This window comes from Salminus brasiliensis, chromosome 25 (genome assembly GCF_030463535.1).
Source record: "Salminus brasiliensis chromosome 25, fSalBra1.hap2, whole genome shotgun sequence".
NCBI classification, from domain to species: Eukaryota; Metazoa; Chordata; class Actinopteri; order Characiformes; family Bryconidae; genus Salminus; species Salminus brasiliensis.
This window is the reverse complement of record NC_132902.1, coordinates 23,521,466-23,547,787: the sequence shown is the minus strand read 5'-3', so window position 1 is coordinate 23,547,787 and position 26,322 is coordinate 23,521,466. Positions and strand designations below refer to the sequence as shown.

Below are 26,322 nucleotides of genomic sequence, written 5' to 3'. Positions count from 1 at the left end.
AGAATTCCAAACACTTCTGACTCCTGGAAATTGAAGTTATTGCTGGCAGCAGCAGAAACGCAGTAGAATCTGATCTTCATTATTTTTTTAAATAGTGGAAAGAGTCAAAGAGTTAAACACTGGACTCGAAAAATGCTGCTGTGTGTCTCCGTTTTACATGAATAGAGCCTAAAGAAGATGACTGACCAACTAAGAAACTAAGGTATTAAGTATCTCCTTGTACACTGGAAAACTAAGCAGTACATACAGTGGGGGAAAAAAAGTATTTAGTCAGTCACCAATTGTGCAAGTTCTCCCACTTAAAAAGATGAGAGAGACCTGTAATTGACATCATAGGTAGACTCAACTATGAAAGACAAAATGAGAAAAAAAATTCTGAAAATCACATTGTCTGATTTTTAAAGAATTTATTTGCAAATAATGGTGGAAAATAAGTATCTGGTCACCTACAAACAAGCAAGATTTCTGGCTGTCACAGACCTGTAACGTCTTTAAGAGGCTTCTCTGTCCTCCACTCATTACCTGTATTAATAGCACCTGTTTGAACTCGTTAACAGTATAAAAGACACTGGCTGGGTCTTTCAGCATGACAATGATCCCAAGCACACTGCCAGGGCAACAAAGGAGTGGCTTCGTAAGAAGCATTTCCAGGTCCTGGAGTGGCCTAGCCAGTCTCCAGATCTCAACCCCATAGAAAACCTTTGGATGGAGTTGAAAGTCTGTGTTGCCGCCGACAGCCCCAAAACATCACTGCTCTAGAGGAGATCTGCATGGAGGAACGGGCCAACATACCAGCAACGGTGTGAGCCAACCTTGTGAAGACTTACAGAAAACGTTTGACCTCGGTCATTGCCAACAAAGGATATATGGCAAAGTATTGAGATGAACTTTTGTTATTGACCAAATACTTATTTTTCCACCATTATTTGCAAATAAATTCTTTAAAAATCAGACAATGTGATTTTCTGAATTTCTTTTCTCATTTTGTCTTTCATAGTTGAGGTCTACCTATGATGTTAATTACAGGCCTCTCTCATCTTTTCAAGTGGGAGAACTTGCACAATTGGTGACTGACTAAATACTTTTTTTCCCCCACTGTAACTACATACCTGCCCAACTAACTACAATAAATAACTACATAAGTAACTAACTAAATAACTAACACACTAACTGTTTAACTAACTACCTACCCAAATACTCAAGCTACTAACCTACCCAACTAACTAACTACATACATACCTACATACCAACCCAACCATTAGCTACCTACTCAACTAACTACCAACCTAACCACATACATATCCAACCAACCAAACAACTACCTACTAACTACCAACTAATCCATTCAGAACTAGCGCTGACCTTGGATACCATTGCAATCATCTTGCAACACTATAGCAACCACCTAGTGACCACATAGCAACACTGTCACAACTATCTGATCTGGTATACCTTTGCAACCACCCTGCAACCACCTAGTAAGCAAACCTGGTATACCACAGGTCTCTTTACCTTCTCTGAGTAAATAGTCACCCAGCCCGACCTGCTGAGGTCCCCTCTACCTGCATCAGACCAGCTGCCTACCTACCAATACAACCAGCAGGCCCAGCCCTCACCACCACCACCCATGCTAGACCAGGGGCACACCCTCCTACTACTGCTACCTGTCTAATGACCATCTATTAATATCACCACTATTAACTATCATTACTCTGACCATCACTGCCATGACTATATTAAGTTCCTACCTATATTAAGTTCCTATTAACTACATATTTACATCTTCAAATGTTAAACAGGTCAATTAAGAATATTGTAAATATTCATATAATGTATATACATGTACATATTTCAAATAGACAGACCAACTACACTACACTACACTACACTGCTAACTAAACATCATATCTCTGTAGAGGACAGATCTGATATCTGATGACGTCCTAGATAACTACCTAGATACTTAATTAACTAACAAACATCATGTACAGTGCCTAACTAACTAAATAACTGACTAGCAGTTATGAACAGGTCCTGAAAACAAATAACATCCTTTCCATTTTCACCATTTGCCCAAGTTGTTCGTGCAGAATGTAAATTACTGTAATTCTTTATGTAATAATGACGTGGGGTTAAGTGAATTCATAGGAAATGGTAATAATACTCCTGTGATTGTGGAACATAAATAAATAAATAAATAAATAAACAAACAATATTACAAACAATAAAGAGAAATCCTCTAGCTCTCTCTGCAGAGAAAGAGATGGATAGAGGGAGGGTGAGAGGGCGGCTGTACGCTGGTATGAGGCGGTAATGGAGGATGATATTTTATGCCAATTAGTGAGTGACAGTGCGGTGCTGTGGTGAGCGATGGGGTGTGTGTGTTAGCCCTCGCTGCAGGGTGCTAACTCAGCAGAGCACAGCATGTGCAGACACACACACACACACACACACACACACACACACACAGACGAACAAGACAAAGTAATCAGAGAGGGAGAGCGAGAGAGAGAGAGAGAAAGAGAGGAGAGAGAGAGAGAGAGAGAGAGAAAGATAGAGAGAGGGAGAGAGAGAGAGAGAGGCAGAGAAGATTATTCTCATTTAGACACTCGCCCCCGCACCTGGTGCCATGAGGCGCAGGTGTGCCCATCCTGATACCCTCAGCCCCCTCTAATACCCACCCCCTCCTCTTAATGTACTTCCCTGTAAACCCTCGCAGCATTCCACAGTTTCCACGGAAACTCCCTCCAGCCTCTAGGAGCACCATTGTGTCGTTACTTTTGGCTCTGTTCCATAATTCCCATCACCCTCTACGCTATTCCAGCCCTCATCTATTCATCATTAGCTCAGCTCGGATCCAGATCCGGCTCATCTGAATGAGTCTGTCCAGGTGCGATCCTCACCTCCTAACCTGATTCTGTTAAAAACAAGAATCGACAAGGCTGAAGTTTAACATGTAAACATGGCCTCCTGACTCGTATGATGTGTGAAACTGAAAATACACTTCCTACAGCACACACACACACACACACACACACACACACACACACACACACACACACCAAAATATTGCCAACAACAAATAGGACAAGTGGGCTCAGAGAGGCTCAGAGGCCTTGGGGATGTAAATTGCATCCTGATCCATGCTGCTTTGCCATCAGCAGCCAGAGACTGGGAGAGCACAATTGGCCATACTCTCTCCCCAGGCCAGTAGATGGCACTCCCTCCCCTTATCACGCTTAAGCGATGTTGACCGGCACAGGCGTCTGTTAGCTGGTGTGGTGGATCTGAGGACCAGACGCTTTCCTCCAAATGTGTCAGCTGCCCAGAGATGCCGCATTGGCGGCAGTCTGAAAAGAGGTGGTGGCTGGATTCACATGCTGGAGGGGACATGTGTTATGTCCTTGTCTTCCTAGTGTCGGAAGCATTGCTATTATATCACCACTTTCATTGCCCACAATCAAATATTTCATTCACAGCTGAGGCAGGTAGAGCAGACTACACCAAAACCCAAGCCCGAGTCATATTAATGTAAAATCCTGTAGTATTACTCTACCGCCTCAGCCCACTTCTGCATCTTTCAGCTTGCCAACAAATGCACATGCACAGCTATCCATGTGGGGTGCTCATAGCACAATTAGTATTTACAGAAGTGGAGTAAAAATTAATTACACTCTACAACTGTAGGGGGAGCCCAGGAGCCAAAAATACCCTCGCCTAATGCAGCTTTACGTAACTTATAGAAAACTACAGTGGGACTTCTTAGTACATCCAGCCTCTACCAACACCAAGACTCTGTTCTTCTCTTTTTGGACCCGTTTGGTCTAAAATAAAATGATAAAGCCCAAAATAGAGAGGTGTGACCAATCACAGAGCAATACACAGTCCAGACTGGACGGTTTTTCAAGGGTATCTCAGTCATGAATGCTAAAGGTAAAGAAAACACTGCTCCTCCATCTCCCCAGCCTGTTCTCCTGCCAGTCCAGGGGATAAAACCAGCAGCCTTCAGGTCACCAGCCCGCTCCTCTAACCTTTAGGCCCCATAAAATGTTAATGACCCCCAAAAATAAAAAAGTTAGGTTACTAGAGCAGGCCTAAATGTAGATTGCATTAAGCATCCTTTACAGACATTGCAAAGCAGGCCAACGAAACGCAACCTCTACCTAAACAATCAATGGCAGTGAGAACGCCTACACTCACACTACTGATTGGGACAGTGAGAAGACTCACTAGCACGGTGGGTAGCCACCTCGGTGCCTGGGGACCAATTGGCGGTCAGTTGACTAGCTCAAGGGATCCCAGTCCCGCTTCTTTAACCTTGAGGCCATGGTGCCACTCATGTAACCAGTTACAGCCAAACCAATTGCCATCAGAAAGTCTTTCTCTCTCTCTCCACGATGCAGGGAAAGTGAACGCAGGCTCTCAGCTAACCTGAGAAGCTTGGCAGCTTGCGAATGTTGGCTGAGGCGGCGCATTCGAAAGAGCTTTTAATTGATGCATGAAAATTGGACAGGCAGAGTTACACGCAGGGGCAGCCAGCCAAAAAGAACAATTACGCAAGATCCTCTTACAATGCAGAAATCCCTTCATCCACGTCCTTCTACCCAGCACGAATCAACTGGGAGGCCTTGGCACTTTTACTTAAGCAGGTAGCACTGCATGCATACTGCAGGCCAGAGTGCGTCAAGCATCCAGTCAAGAGAAGATCCGTGGTCAGCACCTGAACCTTAATGAGGAGCTGGATGACCAACACAAACTGAGCATTAAGAGATGGGCTAGTACAGAATACCAGCAAGGAAGCGGTTTCCAATAAAGTGGCCAGTACAGAATGTAAATGAGTCTCTTCTAAGGCTCAAAAGAGGTAAGACACACTGACCTGCTCTCTCCCTCGGTCTATTCTTTCCATCAGCAGGTCCCCACTCTGCCTCTCTTCGTCAAGGTCCATCTCCAGCTGAGAGATACGATCCTGCGGGGCAATAGGAAACTCATCATCATCTTCACCATCATCGCAATCATCGCCGCCATGATATCAGCTAGATCAGTAAAGAGCTTGGAAATACCTAGTCTCTAAACCTAGACTTCTGACCCTCAGCGCCAGACGAATTATCTGACTTGGGGTGTCTAATGTTGGAAATCTTGAAAACACCTGATGACCTCAGGTAACATCGTCACTGATGATGCATCAGTCACGCAAGACGTCATGAGTTTTCTTAACCCATCCTCTTAATAAAAAAGGGTTCTTCAAGGGTTCTTTAGAAAAAATTTGATAACTGAATGCTTAAATGGTTCTCTGCTGGTGAAAGAGGTTCTGAGCCCAAATACTTTGGAGATGGTTCTACATAGAACCTTAGAAAATGGTATATAGCACAATAAGTAACCCACTTTCCACTACCAGAGGCTCACTGGTGTCCCAGCACATAGAGCATCTTGCAAAAGTGTGCTTTCCATCAGACTGTTATAACCATGCAAATAACTGAAGACAATTTGACTGACAAATGTCCAACAGCTGTGGCCTCCCTAGTGTACAACAGATATCAGACACCCCACGCCCGTGTTCCTCTATGGATGGAGCTTCTCAGGTTAATGAAATATCTAATGTGTGAGTCCGTGTGTACCTCCATTAGCTTGATTTGCCTGGATTTGTCGCTGCTCTGAACTTTGGTGTCTGCATCCACCTGCAGCTCGAAGACTTTCTGCTCCAGAGCCTTGGCCTTCTGTTCAGCTTCGTCTTTCTCCCTTTTACACTGCCGCAGGTCCTCTTCCAGTTGAGCCAGCTGCACACACACACACACACACACAGTTATACACACATAATGAAGTTGAGCCTATACATGGTTTTGAAAGGAATATTATACATTTATTTAAATGGTTTATAATTCATTTTTTGTTAGTTTGGAACATCTCATCTGTACAGATTGTGAGGGGAGACTGTAGACTTAAACAGCTCCTACTTTGATCTAGAAGCTTCTGCTTTGATCTAGAAGGCCAAACCTCCAGTTCAGGCTGCTTCTGCTAGGAGCTAGATGCTTCTGCTTTTATCTAGAAGCCCAAACCCCCAGTGTAGATGGTTTCTGCTTTAAGCTAGAAGGCCAGACCTCCAGTTCAGGCTGCTTCTGCTAGGAGCTGGATGCTTCTGCTTTGATCTAGAAGGCCAGACCCCCAGTTTAGATGGTTACTGCTTTGAGCTCGAAGGCTAGACACCCAGTTCATGCAGCTTCTGCTTTGAGCTAGAAGACCAGACCTCCAGTTCAGGCTGCTTCTGCTAGGACCTTAAAGCTTTGGCTTTGATCTAGAAGGCTAGGCCCCAGTTCAAGCTGCTCCTGCTTTGATCTAAAAGGCCAGACCCCCGGTTTAGACTGCTTCTGCTTCAAGCTAGAAGTCCAGACCCCCAGTTTAGATGGCTGCTTCTTTGGGCTAGAAGGCCAGAACCCTAGTTGAGGTATCTTCTGCTTTTAGTTTGAAGCTTTTGTTTTGATCTAGAATGCTAGGTCTCAATTCAGATGGCCTCTGCTTTGAGCTAGAAGGTCAGACCTTCAGTTCAGATGGCCTCTCCTTTGAGCTAGAAGGCCGAACCCTCTGTACAGACTGTTTCTGCTAGGAGCTTGGTGACAGTTCCGGTGGCTAGATATGGCTGGCACAATGCAAAAATGTGACAATGTGCATCATGGAGACAGTCAACACCCTAACCCAGCAAGTTTATGCCATGCGTCACACTTCCAGTCTAACTAGTAAGATAAACAACAACATGGATACAGTCATGGTTTTTCTTTATTCAAACTTAATGTTTAGGTTATTGTGAGACTATGAAATCATGAACCTGGTATCGTGATCTAAATCATGGGCTACTGTTTAATAGTGCAGCGACCCATATTGTTAATTTAATGTATTTTTAAAACTAATTGTGAACTGAATGAAACTGGATCACTGTGAAATTACCATTTTTAATTTAGTTTTTAATTTAGTATAATAATTTAGTTTAATTTCCAAAAGAATTGTGATCAATTAGAAGAGTCAGTGCCAGTGTCCACCAAGCACCTACTCCACTTTCGTTCCTGTGAGTCACACGACTGGTTATACAGTTACACACATACAGTACACTGTGTTCCCGCCCTCCCAGCTGAACCTCTGCAGTTACACACCTGGCCACAAGATGCTGCCTTTGCCAAGAATGTCTGACCAAAGAACAAAACGTCTTCCAAACAAAGGCCCGGAAACAAAGCGCCACTAAAGAAAGCGTGTCCCTGTGCTTGTCGCTGTGTCATGAACAGGTGTCTTTTTCTGAAACACCCTTTTCCTTCACGTGTTGCTGTGATTACAGCAGCACATGGTAGATTGAGGGATAAGAAACACTACTATGAGAGAATGTGTGCTGTGGTGCAAGAGTGTGTACAGGGTGTGTGTTCAGGGAGTTCAGGCAGGGATCACAGCATACTCAAGGAAGCAGCTGTGGGAACATCTGTGTGTGTTTGATTTTGTAAGAAAATGTGGTATTTATATATACAGGATGCAAGATGTATGATGTATGTACATATTAGTATATACAGAGCCATACATACAATATATACACATACGTAGTGTTGTTGTAAATACATAATACAAATTATGAAAAAATAAAAGAGGTAAGAGGTAAACATATTCTGTGATAGTGACTAATTTATATATACAGCTCCGGAATAGAGTTTCTCTGGTTGTACTATTAATAGATAATGTGTTTAGGAAAATTAACAATTGCATTATATTTCATAAACCATGGACAACATTTCCTCCAAATTTTAAATAACAATATTTGCTATTTAGAGCATTTATTTGCAGAAATGACACCTGCTCAAAACCAACTGCTCAAATAATGCAAATTATGATTATAATAATTATAATGCAAAGATGTTATTACTCAAATGTAAACAATACTTAAACAATATTTGAACTTTGAGAGCATTCAGAAATCACTATGGTGAAATAACCTTGACTGCCAATCACAGCTCTCCTGTCTTGTCAGGCTCTCTACTAGTCTTTCACATTGCTGTTGGGACTTTATGCCATTCATAGTCTGCAAATTCAGATAACTGAGATTTGTTTGATTAAATATCTGGAATAAAAATGGCTTCCCCCCCCCCCCAGAGTTGGATATTAGTCGCTGTCACCGAATATTTTTGCATTTGTTTTGCATAATTTGACATGATGACAATACAGAAATATTTATAGCAACACTATGCTATGTACATACATTGTACATCCTGTATATGTAAATACCTATATATCTCTAATGTCCAGGAAAGACGTTATTGTATTCAGAGACAAGAGCTTTAGTGAGGTCAGGATGTTGGACGATGATCACCACCACACCTCATCATCCCCAACTCCCCAACTCATCCCAGAAGTACTGGATGGAGCTCCACCATCCATTATTCCAGAGAACACAGTTCCTCCACTGCTCCACAGCTCAATGCTGGGGGGCTTTATACCTCTCTAGCCCATGTCTGGAATTAGGCAGCATGTTGATCTTCTCCAGAGAGTCCTATTCTATTGGCAATACGTGTGTGTGCGTGTGTGTGTGTGTGTGTGTGTGTGTGTGTGTGTGTGCTTACGCATTTGCACATCTGTTGCAACAATAGGAGCAACTTAAAGTAGCTGAATACATTCATTAGAATGGGGTGTCTACAAACATCTGGAAATATAGTATATATACATCCTTATGTCCTGACTAAGCATAAAACCAACTCTGTGTGTGTTTGTGTGTGTGTGTGTGTGGAGGGATGTCTGGGTCAGTAAAGTATCAGCAGGTTAACACTCAGACTCTCCTCTCTCAGTAACACACATCCTCCCCTTCCTACACACACAGCTGTGCAGGGGAAGGGCCGAACATTGTGTCTTCTTTTTATAGCTGTCCTTTTCTCTATTGTTCTCTCTCTCTTCCCAACAGACCCTCTGTCAAATGCACACACAGGTACTCTAGATACATACACACACACACACACACACACACATACACACATACACACATACACACATACACTACGCTTATACACAAAAATGTCTAGACACTCAGTCTGGCTTTGTGTCAAAATATTGTGAGAAATATTGTGTATCAACTAAAATATCATGATATGATATTTTTTACAGAATTGCCCACCCCTACAGCGCATGTTTACGCCTTTGGACCAATTCCACATCTCAATGGTCGGATAGCCCAAAGTGGAGGCCCATATATAAGCGGAGTAGTTGAGTATGTAAAGCAGGCACAGTTCTGCATCCACTTCAGTCCTAAAGAGGCTGGGGGCTGGGCACAATTGACCTACATGTACCACACACACACACACACACACACACACACACACACACACACACACACACACACACACACACACAAACTTCTTCAAATGACTCTTACAATTCCCATATCAAACAATAACATTCCCTACATGCCACAGTGGTGACGAGCTCAGGGAGCCTAACTGCATCTCATCAGCAGAGGTCGAGGGTCACAGGGTTTGTTAAAACCCGTATAAAATGCAAGGGTTAGAGCCCCCCTTAGGAGATGTAGCTCACATAATAAATGGCCTGCGTTTTACTAGACTGCTATTCATCTGGACGTGGAGCGAGAGAGCAGGGAGGTACAGAAATGAAAGCATTCGAGTTATGCAAACTATGAGTTGCATCACACTGTTTATATTTAAAAAGCTACACCAGGGAACTGCTTTACCCTGGAATGTGGATTAGTTTCTATATGTTGGGTTGTAGAGCAGTCCTGCTGAGATTTATACAGAACTTTTCCCAAAGCAATTGCAACACATAGCAGGCATCCATATTACTTATTAGCCACCCTGTAATAAATAAAGGGGCCCTATAATGTCCAGCTGTATTTATCTTTATGATTTATGAGTTCGGTACATGGAAGTGACTGAACCATGAACCTCAAACACTGCTGTTCCTCCTTCAAAAGTAAACCCAGCAAAACCAAGGCAGAGCTGTAAAACAGGCCGATTCCAAAGCCCCAAAACTGTTACATCACAGTCTTGACCTGTTATAGTTACACCCTCAAATTTACATAAACCCCGCCCACTAGTGATTCAGGAGAATATGGTGGTGTCACCTCTAGACTCTCCCAGTTATGGGAATACAGGTTGCTATAAGAACTAGGCCTCATCACAACATTCCCTGTGCCGGTATCCGTAGAAGGGGAGCGCAAACTCGGCACGCTAGGCTAACATTAGCTGATTGTAGCTTTTGCATGTCTTTTCTGCATCGCCAGCTCCCTCGTAAACATGCTAAACTACTTCAGCTGAAACAAACACACATCAGAAGGGATTGTTTTCGCAATTAAGAGAAGAATTGCGCCGAGAGGACGCATTGAGAGGATAGCAGCATTTTGCTGTAAGACTCAGGAATAATCACAGTGGTAAAATTATGCTATAATATGGGGGTGAACCAGCTCAACCAGCCAATAAAAACAAAGCTTATAGTCTTACAGTTCCAGGAGCCCTCCAGAAAAGAAAAATTAGTGTGATTCATTTTTAGGCAAAATAACAGGGTGGTAAATAGGCATTTTGAAGGACATCTGAGCCTTTTTCTCCACAACCAAGGTTATATACTTATGATTTGAGCAGGGATGCATGATAATATGATAATCTCAGACATAAACAAACTGTAATCAGCTCTGTCCACAGCTGTTCACACATCAGTCTGTCTCTGAGCTTCAGTACACTATGATAAACTGCAGGTAGGCTTTTTGAGGGGATAAACATTGTCTAGAACGAAGCAACACTAAAACTAGGGCATTTCCAAAGTTCCTGGCACAACATGTGTTTATAGGTAAATTGTGCAGCGTACAGTGATTGTTTAGTCGTTGTTGCTCAACACTGCCCCACCCACCCACCTCCTCCTGCAGGGATTTGGCGTTGAGGCGAGATTTCTCCAGCTCCACTCCTCCATCTCTCAGCTGCTTCTGGAGCTCGGCCAGCTCCCGCCTGTTCTTCTCCTTGTACGCGTCGATCTGCTCCTGCAGCTCCTGCGTCGAGCTCTGAGACGCCTCCACGATCTCACTCATCTACACACACAAACACACACACACACACACACACACACACATAGACATAGGTTAATAACAGCAAAACACAGTGTGTGTCCTTGTACAAAGAACAACTGTAGTGAGAGCACACAGAACACATTCAGCTTTCATAATCACTAACAGTTGTGCCTACTGGGGTTTAGCTGGATCTGTCTGGAATACAAGACAAAGCTCCCAACATTCATATAGGCTGATTTCTGCTTCCATAGAAATGATCAATCATATTTACACAATAATAAAGACCAAATGTACAGAACAAAAACAACAGGCTTCAAAAACAGCCAAGTAACAGAGTCAAACAGTGCCAGAAACCACATTAGCAAGTCTGTTTGAGATTACTTCAGAACTCAAAGTGCCAGCAAGGGTTGCACAGAGTGGCAAAAGACGTGATGCCCAAGCCTCCTAGTCCTGTGAGAAGTGGTGAAAGCCTGGAAAGTGCTGGAGATCATTACAGTGAGAGACAAGAGGGTGTCACCTAAACTTTGAGCACCAAAAGAAGGTCTGGGAAGCAGCGAGAGGCCGGTGCCTGAACTTCCAGCACCAGTAGAAAGTCTGATAAGCTGTATCTGACATTCAGGCCTGATGGCCACGCAACAGGTTCCTTTAGTAGCTTCTGCTGCTCCTCATAATGGGCTACAGCTGATGTGAATCAGGTGGGAGTGGAAGAAATAGAAGAACCTGAGCTGAGAGGAGAGGCTAAGAAGAGATAGAAGGCTAGCAGATGGATGAAGAGACAAGGAAACGTGGCTACAAGGATGATCAACCTGACAAAGCTTGACCATGCTGGTCGACCATCATGACCAAGCTGGTCCAACTGCCTGGTCATGCTGATCATGCTTGTAGGCCAGTAAGAGAAATTATCAAATGCAACATACACTATGCTGGTCAAGAGCGGATTAACCAGCTAGCTTATCAGCGTAGGGTAGGTTTTCGCTTGGAGGACCAGTTTTTTTTTTAACCACTTTGACCATAAAAGACCAGCTCAGCCCAACTGAAACCAGCTGCCAGCAAAAGCTGGATTGCTAAGGTTTTCGTTTGTGGGAGAAACCTAAAGCCCTTGTCTCCACTCTCTGCCATTCCCCTGGACCCAGCATCATTCTTCCCTCCACAGGGGGGCATACTCCTCACCACACACTTACTGGTGGGCTTTATTTGTTTGCTACACTGGGCATCGCAGCTCCAGACCAAAACCACAGATTTTAGAACATCTTAAATAGTAGAGAGAGCGTTCAGTGTGATGCTCACTCGACCATTTTGGAACCCCATCCAGATTGATGTGCCCATCTTTCAACTCACTTCTCTCTGCAGTTTCTCCACAGTCCTGTCCAGCAACCTCCTCTCCTCCTCAATTTCATTCTTAGTACTTTTGAACTTCTCTTTCTGGCTCTTCTCCTCCTTCAGCCGCTCCTCCAGGTCTCTGTGCTCCTGCACCATCTTGGTCAGATTCCGCTGTGGAGGAACAGAATTTAGCATCCATGTGGAAAAAAAGCAATGGACTGGCCTGGATCCAGCCTATTTTCACCAGACCCTCTGGTGTGGTGTGCCTGTGTGATGTGGTGTTTTACAGACGTGCTTCTGACCTGTACATCCTCCAAGCGTGCGGTCAGGGCACGGTTTGCCCGACTCATTTCTTCTTCTTCTTCTCGAACTTCAGCAAGGGACTCCTCCAACTGCCTCTTCTCTTTCTGTAGCAAGAAGAGAACACCACACGTCATCATACTGCATTGTATTTTGACAAATAAACAGTGAGGGACTCTCAGGGTCTGGTAGGCCTTCAGAGAAACCATGAGAAATTCAACAATAGTCTCTATTTGACCTCTTTAAGGTCAACGACTAGTAAATGTGAATAGATAACGTCCATGTTTTGGGCATCTTTATATACAATGTTAGTGTCCCTCACCTCCAGTCGGTTGGCCCTCTCTCCCAGCCTGCTCTCCTGCAGCTTGGCCTCGTCAATGATGCGGTTAAGTTTGGCCACCTCGTTCTCCAGCTCCTGAGCCCTTCTTCTTAGCCGCTCCACTTCTTGAGACAGACGCTGCACCTGACCCTCAGCTGCACCCCGCGCCACGTCCACCTCCGCCTTCTCTTTACACACCGTGACATTACTCTACACACACACACACACACACACACACACACACACACACACACACACACACAAGAAAAAGAGAGAGCGGTTAATGAATAACCTTGCGATATATTTACTTACTATGCTCTAAATAGAACCGGCCCTTTGAATTCAATGCCAAAAAGCAGGTTAAAGGTCTTAATTTGGCCACTATGCAATATATGCTAATATATGATTACTATTAAAGCCTGGATGTTTAAAAGATATGTAGGTTTATGATAAGTATCGTCTCAGACATTCTGCATTAAACAGAAACAACAAATGACGGCACATCCCTCGCATCACTGAAACACATGCAACTGGTCCCAGCCTCAGATGCTCCGTCCACATGCAAACAGGGCACATGATACCCACTGTGGGTTAAGCTGTCCACAACTATCAGGATCTGGCCAGCTATTTGCATGCCCGTGTATGTGCACATCAATTTTTTACTTTTCACTTCAGTGAGCTTTTGTTTTCAGAGCTAAATTCACGGCAGCTGCTTTCACAGAAAACCATGGGGACAAACTAGTGTTTAGATACACTAGAGCAAGATACACTACATGGATAAAAGTATTGGGACACTTACACATTGATTGTTGACATTGTTTTTTCTAAACCCATAGGCTGTATTAATCTGGAGCTGGTCCTCTTTTGCTCTAAGCTCTAACAGCAGCAGCAGGTCTGGAGCTCTGCTGCAGTTATTGAGTCAGTTGGAGGCTTTTCTGCACTCTGCTCTGAGCTCAGCACTCGGCCCTGACCCCGCTCTGTGACTTTACGTGGTCTGACAGACACTCGGTGGCTGAGCTGCTCTCTGTGAGCTGTTCTTCCTAAACTCTTCCACTGTTCAATAATAACACCACTCACAGCTGATGGAGGAAGATCTAGGAGGGAAGGTCTAAATTTCACCAGCTGACTTCTTGTTGTTGCAGCGGTGTCTCCTATTACATACAGAACCACGCTGGAGTTCAGTGAGCTCTTTAGAACCTCACGTTCTTTCACTGATGTGTGTACGAAAGGCAGACTGCATGGCTAGGGGCTTGATTTTATACACCTGTGGCAATGGGGATATATATATATATATAATAGCATTAGAAGTAGCACAGAACTCTTTTGGGCACTTTTTCTTTTACTAAGTGTGTACCATGTAAACGTTTGACACAGGGGAAGTGTTGGAGTCCTAATGGACACTAAAGGGAGGGAAGGAAAAAAAAAAAAAAAAACAACCCTCACAGGCCTCCTGAGGCCTTACTTTAAACAACTCCGGCCTCCACAAAAGCACCGTAACCACTAACAGAGCGAGGAGATTTAACTGACTGGACCAATCCAGATAATCTGTCCTCTCCATTTAGAGTCAGCTGGGCATGACCACTACAGCTCCTCTAAGGCTTGCACCTGCCACATTAAATGTGTTCTCGGTCCCTTTAAGCCTGAGCACTTTCACTTGTTAAGTATTTGTCTGTAAACATGACCAAGTTCTCTAATTGGGCCGAGCGCCGCTGGTGGCTGGATGAATTCATAAGGCAGCACTTGGCCGCAGTGCTTTTGGGTTCACTCAGACTTCCTTATGCCAAGTCTTATGAATGGAGGAACCGGCCCTGGCAGTTCTTACAACTTTGCTGCGTGCACAGCGTGTCCTGGAGATTCCTCCGTGGCTTTGTGTACGCCCCACATACAATACAGCGCCTCGAAGTGTGTCGAGACCGACGCTTGAACCCCTTTGTGGCACTTCGTGGTAAACGAACAGAGATGCAGAGATAGACGTAGTGACAGCTGCCGGGTCCTGTCGATCAACAGGAAGCTTACACACTGCAAGGTCTGTCCTAAAACTGGAAGAGCAGGTAGAACACCGGCTATGCAGGTATGTCACACAGCAGGTTTGGCCATCCAGAGTAAGGAGGGAAAGATGTTACTGTTATCAGAAGCCTTCACCTGACCGTCTCAAGAATATTTGCCTTTAGGAGGCCACAGAAAGACAAACAGTACATGGAAGTGACAAACCGTGAACCTCAAACACTGCTAAACATCCAGCAGAACCAAGCTGAGCTGGAAAACAGGCCACTTTCAAAACCCCAAAACTGTTACATCACAGTCTTAACTCTATATTTATACCCCTAGAATTTACATAAACCCCACCCACCTGAGAAAGCTGTAGTCAAAGCTGGGGAAATGCTAAAATGCGATGGCGACTTCAGGAGAACATGGTGTTGTTGATACTGGAGAGCAGCTCATCACCTCCAGACTCCACTAGTTATGGGAGTAGGGGTTGCTACGGTAACCACGCCTCCTGACTGCGGCTTTTCCTGTTCCAGTTTTGACAGAAGGGGAGCTCAAACTCCGCACGCAACGAAACAAAAGCCGGGAGCAGCAACCGGGCCAGGGCAATAGCTAACGCTAGCCAATGCTAGCTGTTACCATCCCTTCTCTGCACTGTCCATTCCCTCAAAAACAAGCTGGACTGCTTCAGCTGAACTAAACTGGACATCAGAAGGGTCAGACTCGATAAAGCCAAACCTGGGGCAGCGAGAGGGGCAAGGCTGTAAGCTAACTGGCTACAGTCTCTTCAGCATGCTAACAGCACATTGCACTGAGAGGATGCAACAAGAGGACTGCAGCACTTTCCACTAAGACTTGGGATTAATTACAGGGTTAAAACTATGTTATAATATGAGAGTTCTGTGAGCCGTAAAAGGGGCTGTATGTGAGCCAATCAAAAATGAGCGAGTGCCATTCTGAGGCAAAGTAACAGGGTGGTAAATAGGCTTGATAAATGACACCTAAGCATTTTTCAAGTTATATACTTACTATTAGTACACCAACAAGCATCTTAAAATACTTAATAAATGCATTATTTGACACTTTTATAAATTAATTTCTATTATATTTATTTTAAATTTTTGTTTCAGCATCCAGCACCCAAAGAAACAGGCAGAGCTGCAGAGGCAACAGCTGCAGGTATGTTCAGAGTGCAATCACTAAACGCTATAAAAATACTGAACCTCACAGCTACTTCAGGGCTGGAATTCTTCTGTGGTGAGTCTGGGCAGATTACAAGGCAATAGAGCAAATTAACTGGTAAACTGGGGCTGGTATGAGCCTACAGCAAACACACATGCATGTGCATGGACTCACTGGCATGCAAACACACACACACACACACACACACACACACACACACCAGCAGGTAATAAGTTGGGACACTGGGAACGCAATTTGCCCTGACAGTATCTGAAATACCTCAGCACTAATGGAGTGCAACACACATTACTAGTCCAGTGCTTAGCCGCCAGTCAGATGAGGACATACTGGGTCAACTGGGTGTCTGTGTGGGTGTGTTTATGTGTGTGAGTACATGTGAGACCAAAAGCTTGTATTTCATATGGAATATCTTACTAGAACATAAAGGTACACTGTATGGACAAAAGTATTGGGACACCAGCTCAGTCTTTGTGTTTCTTCTGAAATCAAGAGAATGATGACACCTTATTTACCCAGAACTCTCACTAACATACATATTCTTTTATGCAGGACAAAAGTATTGGGACACCTGCTCATTTACTGCTTCTTCCAAAATCAAAGCTATTAAGAAGAGTTTATCTTGTTTTTTTTAAGTACCCAATACATATCTCTACTGTCCAAGAAAAAATGGATTTTGGAGGAACATTGCTGTGAGGATTTGATTGCATTCAGCAAAAAAAAAAATAAAAGTGTAAGGTCAGGATGTTGGATGATCACCACCCCTCCCCATCCCAGAAAGTATTGAATGGAGCACCACCATCATTCCAGAGAACACAGTTCTTCCACTGCTCCACAGCTCAATGCTGAGGGACTTTATACCCCTCTAGCCCACGCCTGGCATGGTGCCTTTGTGTTCATGTTTATCTGTCCTATTCAGCAATAGCTGCACTACAAAGTAGCTGAACGCATTCATTGCATGGGGTGTCCACAAACATTTGGACATATAGTGCATATACTGTATAAAGGTTTGTGTGATCATTAGTTGACATTCTGCCATTTCACAGCTAGTGTAACCGCTGCTCATTAGAGGTTCAGAAGGTGTAGGAGTGCTGTATTTATGGCCAAAGGTCCCGAAGCCCCTAGTCCAGGCCCAGTCTGTCTGTAATCACGAGGGAGTAGTAAAAACCCACAGCATGGAGACAGATCATTAACCAAGCTTCCTTACTCACTACAGCCTATACCTAACCTACATGGGTCAAGAGGTCATGGCCGAGCAACCTGTTAATAAGTACCTGCACATCTGCTGCATGCCACAAATGCAATGTTACTAACCATGAACGACATCAATACTCTGTCAAATATTTGTAGTGTTATTAATATTAATATTTTAATACTACACTTTGATGCTTATCTGCCTCTTGCTGCTAGCTGTTGCTCAGAGCATTTTTTTTTGCTGCACTTTCTGGAAGCAGCTTTCAGGACAGTCCAGTGAGTAATTGTGCATTACTGAAGCTGAGGGGTGCTGCATGATTTTAAAATGAATAATTATTAATAAAAAAAATAATAATAAAATTAAAAAAAAAAACAGTGGTACGTGTCAGTACCCGGAGAGTTGCCATGGCCACTGGTGTTTTGAGTAACAGCGTCAGAAGTTAAGTGGTGCGTCACGTTGGTTACAGTACAGTACAGGATGAAAATACACACTCACTTCCTGGAACGGCTCCAGTGGAACAGTCCTTATCAAAAAACGCAGAAACGAGACATTATGCTGTAGCAGATCTTGCCAATTTTCCAATTAAGCACATTCTAACTGCTGGACACTACGTGACCTTTAGTCCACGGCCACTGAATGGCCTGCAAGGAATTCTGAAATACGCTTAAAGCCTGAAAGGAGGTTTTACTCTAGTCTCAGTAAAGACCGGTCTGACCTCTCCTCTGGTTACAGCAGACTATACTCCAGTCTGAGACCATGTAGTCTTTGGGTGGTCGCGGGTAATCGCCATTTATATATATTTGTCCAAATGTTTGTGGACACTCCTCCAAATGAATGCATTATTGAATGAATTGCTGATACGAATGTGCAAATTCACACACACACACACACACACACACACACACACACACACACACACACACACACACACACACACACAAACACAAACACAAACACAAACACACACAAGCAGCTTGTCTAATCCCTGCAGAGAAGTACTGCCATTAGAATAGTAGAGCAGATAAACATGGACCTACTGGCACCATGCTGCCTAATGCCAGCTACAGGTGCGGGCTAGAGGGGTATAAAGCCCCCCAGCATTGAGCTGTGGAGCAGTGGAAGAACTGTGTTCTCTGGAATGATGGTGGTACTTTCGGGATGAGGTAAGTTTGGTGAGTTGGGGGTGAGGTGGGTGGTGATCAACCAACATCCTGACCTTACCAACTCTCTTGTTGCTGAATGCAATCAAATCCTCACAGCAACATTCCTCCAAAATCTTGTAGAAAGCCTTCTTCCCTGGACAGTAGAGACAGATACACCAAGAAAAGCTCTTCATCATCAACTCTTTTTAATACCCTTGATTTCAAAAGGAACATGAATGAGCCGGTGTCCACATAATGCATGTATACACTCCTACAGAAAGTGGTGGTGGAGGTTCTCCATCACTGTGTTCATCATTAGAACATCTCCAAAGTTCTCCTCATGGAGTCTAGTATTATTTAGAGTTCTCCTCAGATCAACACCTGGTTTGGTGGTAAATCAGGGCTAAATGCAGTAGACCGTGTATGTGAGCCCACACTTCCATTCCTCACGTTCAGCAACAGCAGTTTCATAGACCCTAAAACACACCCCTGTGGGACTCCACAAGATATGCTAAACTAAACTTCTAAATAATTCACAATAGTTTCTTAAATAGTCGAATAAGTAATCCAGGGTTGTGTGTGTTTGTGTGTGTGTGTTTGTGTGTGTGTGTGTGTGTGTGTGTGTGTGTGTGTGTGTGTGTGTGTGTGTGTGCGTTTCGCTGTGTCACTGTTCAGAAAAGGGAGCAGGCCAGTCTGGATAACTGTGTAATGGGAAACAGCCGGAGGTGCTGTCTCTCTGTTAACCTTTAGCACCCAGAGCAGCTGCTGAGCCAGACACTGAACAGCTCCATCTGAGGGGGAGCTTCAGCACACAGTCAGAGCTCTGCACGTCTGTCCTCACCTCACTCAGAGCCGTTTAATACCACTGTGTGTATCACAGACTGTAAATCCTGTCACTGCAGAGAACGGTGTGAGTGTGTGTGTGTGTGTGTGTGTGTGTGTGTGTGTGTGTGTGTGTGTGATGCAGGATCAGAGAGAGACACACACTGAGAATGCTGAGAGAGAGAGAGAGACACGTCTAAAAGAAAGAAAGAACAGAGTGAGGGAGGGACGGACACAGAAAGAGAGAGAGAGTGAGGGTGAGAGAAGAACAGAATGAGGGCTAAAAGAATGAACGAAAGAAATGAGAAGAGATTGAAAGGCAGAAAGAGAGAGCGGGGGGATGGGGAGAGAGCAAAGAAGAGGAAAAGGATTCGAGAGAGGTGAGAGGGAGCAAACGAGAGAGAGAGGAAAGCAGGAAACGGGGGTGGAAGAGAGGATGACAGAAAGGGAAGTGGATAAAGAAGGAGGGTAAGGGACGAGGACGAAGGACAGACGGAGGACAGCCAGGGTTTAACAGAGGAGGAGAGAGAAAGAGAGAGAGAGAGAAAGAGAGGACGTGGAAAAGGGTGGTCAAGTGTGTCTGTTCTGGCCTCAGGGCTGAAGGACTCGGCCACTCGGCTCTCACTGCACTGTGAGGACTTCACCGAGCCGAGCACCACAACACTCTCCTGCTGAAGTTCCTCTCAGAGCACACGCTGCATCTTCTGCTAAAATCAGACCAGGAGCCAAAGGCCTTCAACACAGACATTTACAACATCCCCCAAACCCAGAACCACGACAGTAAACCTGTCTAAAGTAATCTCACACACACACACACACACACACACACACACACACACACACACACACACACACACACACACACACACACACACACACACACAGGCCAAACTCCTCATCGCTTTCACACGCACCACAGCACCTCTAAACAGCTAAATCTGCTTAAATCCACCCTCAAATCATCACAGCTCACAGTGAAAGGGGGGGGGGGGGTGGTATCTCAAAGCCACAGTGAACTGAGGGCAAATGTGGTTTTAATCACAGGTCTGTAATATGTGCTGTACTTCACTGTGGATTAAGCTGCATTACAGCTCCTGTCCCTCTATCCGACTCTATTGGAGATATGATGTGCTCATCTCAACCCTCCCCTCATGTGGTGGGTCAAACTGCCCCCTTTCAAAAAGTATAAAAATACATCCCGAGCTGATTAATGTATAGTGTCTTTATATACCCTACATGGACAAACGTACTGGGACACCTGCTCATACATGGTTTCTTCTGAAGTCAATCATCACCACACTATCACCACACCTCATCCACAACCTATCCTAAAGGTAAAGGTGCACGTAACACACACACACACACACACACACACACACACACACACACACACACACACACACACACACACACACGTGAACAAGGGGCAGTGAGTACACACACACCCAGAGCGGTGGGCAGCCAACTCCAGCGCCCGGGGAGCAGAGAGGGTAAAGGGCCTTGCTCAAGGGTCCAACAGTGGCAGCTTGCAGAGCCCAGGTATCAAACCCACAACCCGGTGCTCTAACCGCTGAGCCACCACTGCCAAAGGTATTGGATTGAGCACCATCCATCATTCCAGAGAGCACAGTTCTACCACTGCTCCACAGCTCAATGCTGGGGGGCTTTATACCCCTATTAATATCCCGCACCTGGCACAGTGCCAATAGGTTCATGTTTACCTGCTCCAGAGAGTCCTATTCTATTGGCAGTACTTCTCTTGCACATCTGTGTCAGCCTCAAAGGGTAATTGCTTTTGTGAATCATCAGAAGTAAACCATGGTCTGTAAGGGGTGTCGGTTGTGACTGCAATCAATATTAATTATAAAATAAATGTTTTTTTACTATACACTTTACTCTTTGTCCAAATATTTGTGGCCGTTCCTTCTAAGAAATGCATTCAGCTACCTTAAATCGGGGAATTTCTCAAAAAGCCATGAACGAGCTGGTGTCCCAATACTTTTGTCTAAATAGTGCACTTTAGGATTGTTCAACAACCTGAGAACATGATTGCTGTTTCTTTCAGCTGAACTAAAACCGTCCAGCCACATAAACCAGTGACGACCAGCCCATCAGCCCAAGGCCTTGAGCTTCCAATGCTGCTGAGCCACTGAGCTTATCTCTTATCTCCCAGCTAGAACTGAATTATTAGTTACAAAGAACAGCAGAACCGTGGCTTCAGCACTACAAAGTAAATATTAGAGCAGACCTCTAATCACAGCGAGGAACAATCTGTCCTTCTGACATTGTCCAACGTCCTCATGTGATCATGGGCAACCTTGAGGCTTTGTGATAAGGACCAGAACAAAACCTGTATGAAATGACTCAAAGGTTGGGTCAAGGCGACGCTAAGCTTCAGTCGAGAGCCAGTGGAAATGTTTCGCTGTCCTGACTCCAGGATGAGCAACAGCAGAAGAGTCGGAGGAGCTGAATGACACTTCCCTTTCTTGGATCTTCTCTCCTAGATCTTGTGTGTCCAGTATAAACACAGACTGGGCTACGGTCATACACACACTGCTGGATTTCCTGAGATTCTAAGAGCAAACAGAAGATCTGGTGCTACCAGCCTTTTCCTTTATTTGGACGTGCTGTTTGTGCCACCTCAATGGACCGGACTGGATTTCCCACATGTTTGGTCACACAGGCAAATCATCACCCACTTGTGTGTGTGTGTGTATGCCCCGCCCTCTCAGCTGAACTACTGATATATTCAAAGACAAAGACAACCACAATCACCATGTGTGCTGAATTCAGATGGAATTTGACACAGAGTGAGCACATGTGATTTGCAGTGGGAGCGGTGGGCTGCCTTTGTGGTCTTTTTGCTTACGGACATACCACCAATCTCGGAAGTTAAGAAGGGTCAGGCCTGGTTAGTACTTGGATGGGAGACTGCCTGGGAATGCCAGGTGTAGTAAGCTCAGGGGCAGTGCTGGCTCAGTGTTTAGAGCTCCAGGCTATTGATGACAGGGTTGTGGGTTTGATACCTGGGCTCAACAAGCTGCCACTGTTGGGCCCTTGAGCAAGGCCCTTCACCCCCTCTGCTCCCTGGGCGCTGGAGTTGGCTGCCTACCGCTCTGGGTGTGTGTGTGCTCACTGCTTCTAGTTCAGTTGTCTGTGTGTGTGTGTTCACTACCACAGATGGGTCAAATGCGGAGGACCTCAAAATACCTGCACCTTTACTTTTACCATAAAGGGTGAAGGGGCTTTCTTAAGGGCCCAACAGTGCCAGCTTAGCGGCCAGGGTATGAAAAACTGAGCCTAGTAATCCTTGTAGTTTTGGATGCCTTAAATTATAGCAGATCATTTAAATCCTGTAAATTATGAGGTGGTCAATGACCCTTAGGTGCCCATGACCCTGTCGCTAGTTCACTGGTTGAACCACTGACCACTGCATACCTGGATCACCCCACAAGTCCTGCCTGATGTTTTGGAGATGTTCTGACCCAGTCATCTAGCCATCACAATTTGGCCCTTAGAAAAGTGCTGTGATGGAGGCTTGGTGGGGCGAACACTCCTGGGGTGAGAGAGGCTACTGCGTGGTTAGGTACTTGCCCTGTCCTCCAGAGGGAACACACAAGAGACAGCAGGTGAGCTGCAATGGAGACCATTTACTGGGCTGGGGAGCGCCCACACTCCACTCATCACAATCCAGGATAACAGCTGTGGACAACCTAGAGCTAACCACCATGCGCTCATACCTGTATTAATATTGTAGTGTGCGTGTGCCTGGTCTAAAGCACTTAAAGTGACCGTCACAGTTATGCTTGCCCTGGTCACTGCGTTTTATAGATTATACATATAGATAACATACTTGGCAGAATTCAGGTATGGGTGTCAGAGTTCTGGTAGCTGTAACAGTGAGCAGCTGTGCATTTTGAGCAGCCAGAAAACAGATTCTTAAAGAAGCTGGACTAACTGATTAGAAGAGGAGGCCGAGGAGACTAACCCACCCCTAGGAGGAATGCTGATAGGAAAGGAAGTTTCAGACACAGAACATGCTCAGGATATCCTGCCAGAGTGTCTTCTCGGTTTATCCTGGGGGTTTGACGAATATAAAACTTTTGTCACATAAATTATTAAAGTTAAATATATTGGCCAATTTTAATGATCAGAAAATAGACCTTGTGGGTTTATCCCAGCCCCCAAACGTTACCCTTCTCTATACTTCTCTATAACAAAAGACGGGAAAGAGCCTGACACAGATAAAGATAAAGCCACAGGCTGAAAAAGCAGCTCGTCCAAGCACTGGAAACTTTATCAGGAGCACACAAAGTGCTCCCTCTTTGATGGCGGCAGCAGCACCAAAGCTCAAGCTTCACTCCGAGGCTCCAAATAAGCCTCGGTCTGTTTCTTCATCCTGCCGGTATGCATTACAATAGCCCTCGTGTGGAACAAAAGCCTCATAGACAGAGAGGAGAGCAAGCAGGGGAGAAGAACTCACTGTGGAAATGAAGGAGCGCTGCTTGAGAGCCATTGGCCCCTTTCCAGTTAGCATAAGTCTCCTGGAATCGGCTTGTCTGCTCCGAGAAGCTAGGAGAGAACCTTTCTCTGTGAATGAGCAGGGTTTTGTTGGTGCCGTGCCGAGCCGCGGGGTCACGGCTTTGGGCTTCTCCAGCATGCAGGTTTCAGAGGTTTCTAAACAGCCTCATACATGCCTGACAGGACAAGGCATTTAGTGTAGTCCAATGCATAGTTTTAGGGCCACAAAACCTGAAACCTTTCAGCAGCATTGAGCTCCATCCTGCCCTTGGAGGTATTTGTGTTCATTATTGGACTGCTCTGCTGGAAATGCTGGTTTGCTAGAAAAACAAAATCGACTCACCTTGTTACCTGGTCGAATGTATGTCAGAACAATGCAAACGTCAATCTGACTAATGTTGATATTTTGTCGGTTTTAAGTTGAGATTTTAAGTAACCAAAATCCAACGTCTTTTAGACGTTACATGCCAATGTCATACTGACATAAAGCTAACGCTGGAAGCTTCATGTAGATCCAACACTGGTTTTTGGTGGTTATGTGACTTTGATTTCTGACCAAAATGCAACATCTGTCTAACGTTGGAGCTTGAGGTCAACCCAACATTGTTTTTTAATAGATATTTGACTTTGATTTGCAACCAAAATGTTATGCCTGTGCAACATTAGCTTCTGACATCAATATAATCAACGTTTAACTAAAATTCAACATCTGTCTAATGTTGGAGCTTGAGGTCAACCCAACGTTGTTTTTGAATGGATATTTGACTTTGATTTGCAACCAAAATGTTATGCCTGTGCAACATTAGCTTCTGACATCAATATAATCAACGTTTAACTAAAATTCAACATCTGTCCGATGTGTGGTCCAGCGTCCTTATGATTGACGTCTTAGGCAGTCATGAAAAAGTGTCTTAAACTATCTCAGTAAGTGTGCTTTTGTCCATAAAACTTAGTAAAGGTCCATTAATAAAGGACTGATCAGATAAACCAGGCGTTGGATTGAAACTGGAAATGCAGATCTTCCTCCAGGAGAGCTTTGAAAATGGTTAAGCTAACCCACACACACACAAAACCACGAGGTGCTTATTATTTATTTAATGTTGGCTAATCAAACGCTTTACAAATCACTTTCTGCCCAGGACTATTGCCCAGAGCCCTAGAAGAAGCTCAAACTGATATCCCGCCAAGCCGAGGCACCCCTATTCAGTCCAGCACAGGCATCACTGCCCCTTCGATTAGCATTAAGATGTCTTGGATCTTCTCCAAAGCCCTCCAGCAGTCTGCAGGCCATGCAGGCTATGCCCTGTTCTCCTGTTTTTTAATCTACTGCCAGCAAGGTCAACTTCACTGAGAGTTCAAGGAGAAATCCTCAGTTTTGTATTTCCACTCTTAATCATCCACAGGCTGCATCCCTACTGAGCTATTCACGGGGTGCCTGTTGGGACCCTCAGCCTCACACATGCCTTGGCAGTGTGTACCCTGACTACCCAGGCCATGGCAGGCACCCATGAGGGAGAACAAAAGGGGCAGAAGAATTCAGGTCACTGCTATAGCCTGCCCCTGTCCTGCTGAAACCCCATCATGGCCCATTTACCATAGGCTGGGGGGGCAGCTCTAATAGAGACAACAACAGATGATAAAACAAAGTAGTAACAGCAACAGAAGATAAGTTCAGTCATCAGCATTTCTTGCTGATTTTTTTAAACATGGATTACATTCATTTATCTTGTACTTTACTTTTAAAACCAGCTAATATTCATTTTAACATAAAAAAAATCTGAATAGACCATTTTTGGTCCTGTGTCTTTAAGATGCATATGTAAATGACCACTGTTGAGGAATTCAATTGCCAATAGTTTTATTTAATCAATAATTAATTAGCAGTTCAGTAGATTCAATTTATTTCATTGTTATATTTAATTGTTCTGTCTCAGGTTCCCCAGCCAGGCTTCACCCGGTTTCCAGTCCACTTCTTTACAGTTCTACATATCTCCGCCCCTTTGTCATCTCCCTTTATGCATATGTAAATGACCACTGGTCTGATTGGCTGTGCTGTACTGAACCTCACTCTAAAAGTGCTCCAAGTTTAAGCATCTTTGCAGCTTATCTGAATGCCTAGGGCTAGGCTAGGGCCATACTGCTGTATGCTTATTGCGCAGATATATGCAAATGTGGTGTTGTGACATCACTACAATTAAGGTCAGAAGTCAGCACACTTAAATAAACCTACCTACAGTAGGAAGTGTGTCAAACTACTGATAGTTTGGGAAGGCCACAGCAGGAAGCACGTGGAATATCAGATCCCTGGGCTCAAGCTGAGCTCCATTTCCTAAGATGCTGTCCACCTCATTCTTTCTCTTCCTCCTTCTCTTTCAATCTCTCTTTCTCCCCACCCCCTTAAATCACTGCCTCATGGAACAGCTTAAAACAGCATAGCTATCATCAGCTGAGGAAACACACCGCGTCCTGTGGGACTCTCCATTTCCCAAACAGC

The 26,322-nt window shown here is 44.6% G+C and overlaps 1 protein-coding gene across 2 annotated transcripts in view; it reads right to left on the bottom strand.

The window, feature by feature from the left end:
• cgnl1 (cingulin-like 1) overlaps positions 1-26,322 on the bottom strand; it is a 55,855-nt gene that overhangs the window by 8,562 nt on the left and 20,971 nt on the right. For both annotated transcript variants that reach the window (XM_072671147.1, XM_072671148.1), the window contains exons 9-14: positions 12,966-13,172; positions 12,646-12,750; positions 12,362-12,514; positions 10,874-11,044; positions 5,616-5,774; positions 4,877-4,966 (exon numbers count right to left, since the gene is read on the bottom strand). In XM_072671147.1, the coding sequence (XP_072527248.1) occupies positions 4,877-4,966; positions 5,616-5,774; positions 10,874-11,044; positions 12,362-12,514; positions 12,646-12,750; positions 12,966-13,172 (885 nt within the window). The remainder of the gene's footprint in view (positions 1-4,876; positions 4,967-5,615; positions 5,775-10,873; positions 11,045-12,361; positions 12,515-12,645; positions 12,751-12,965; positions 13,173-26,322) is intronic.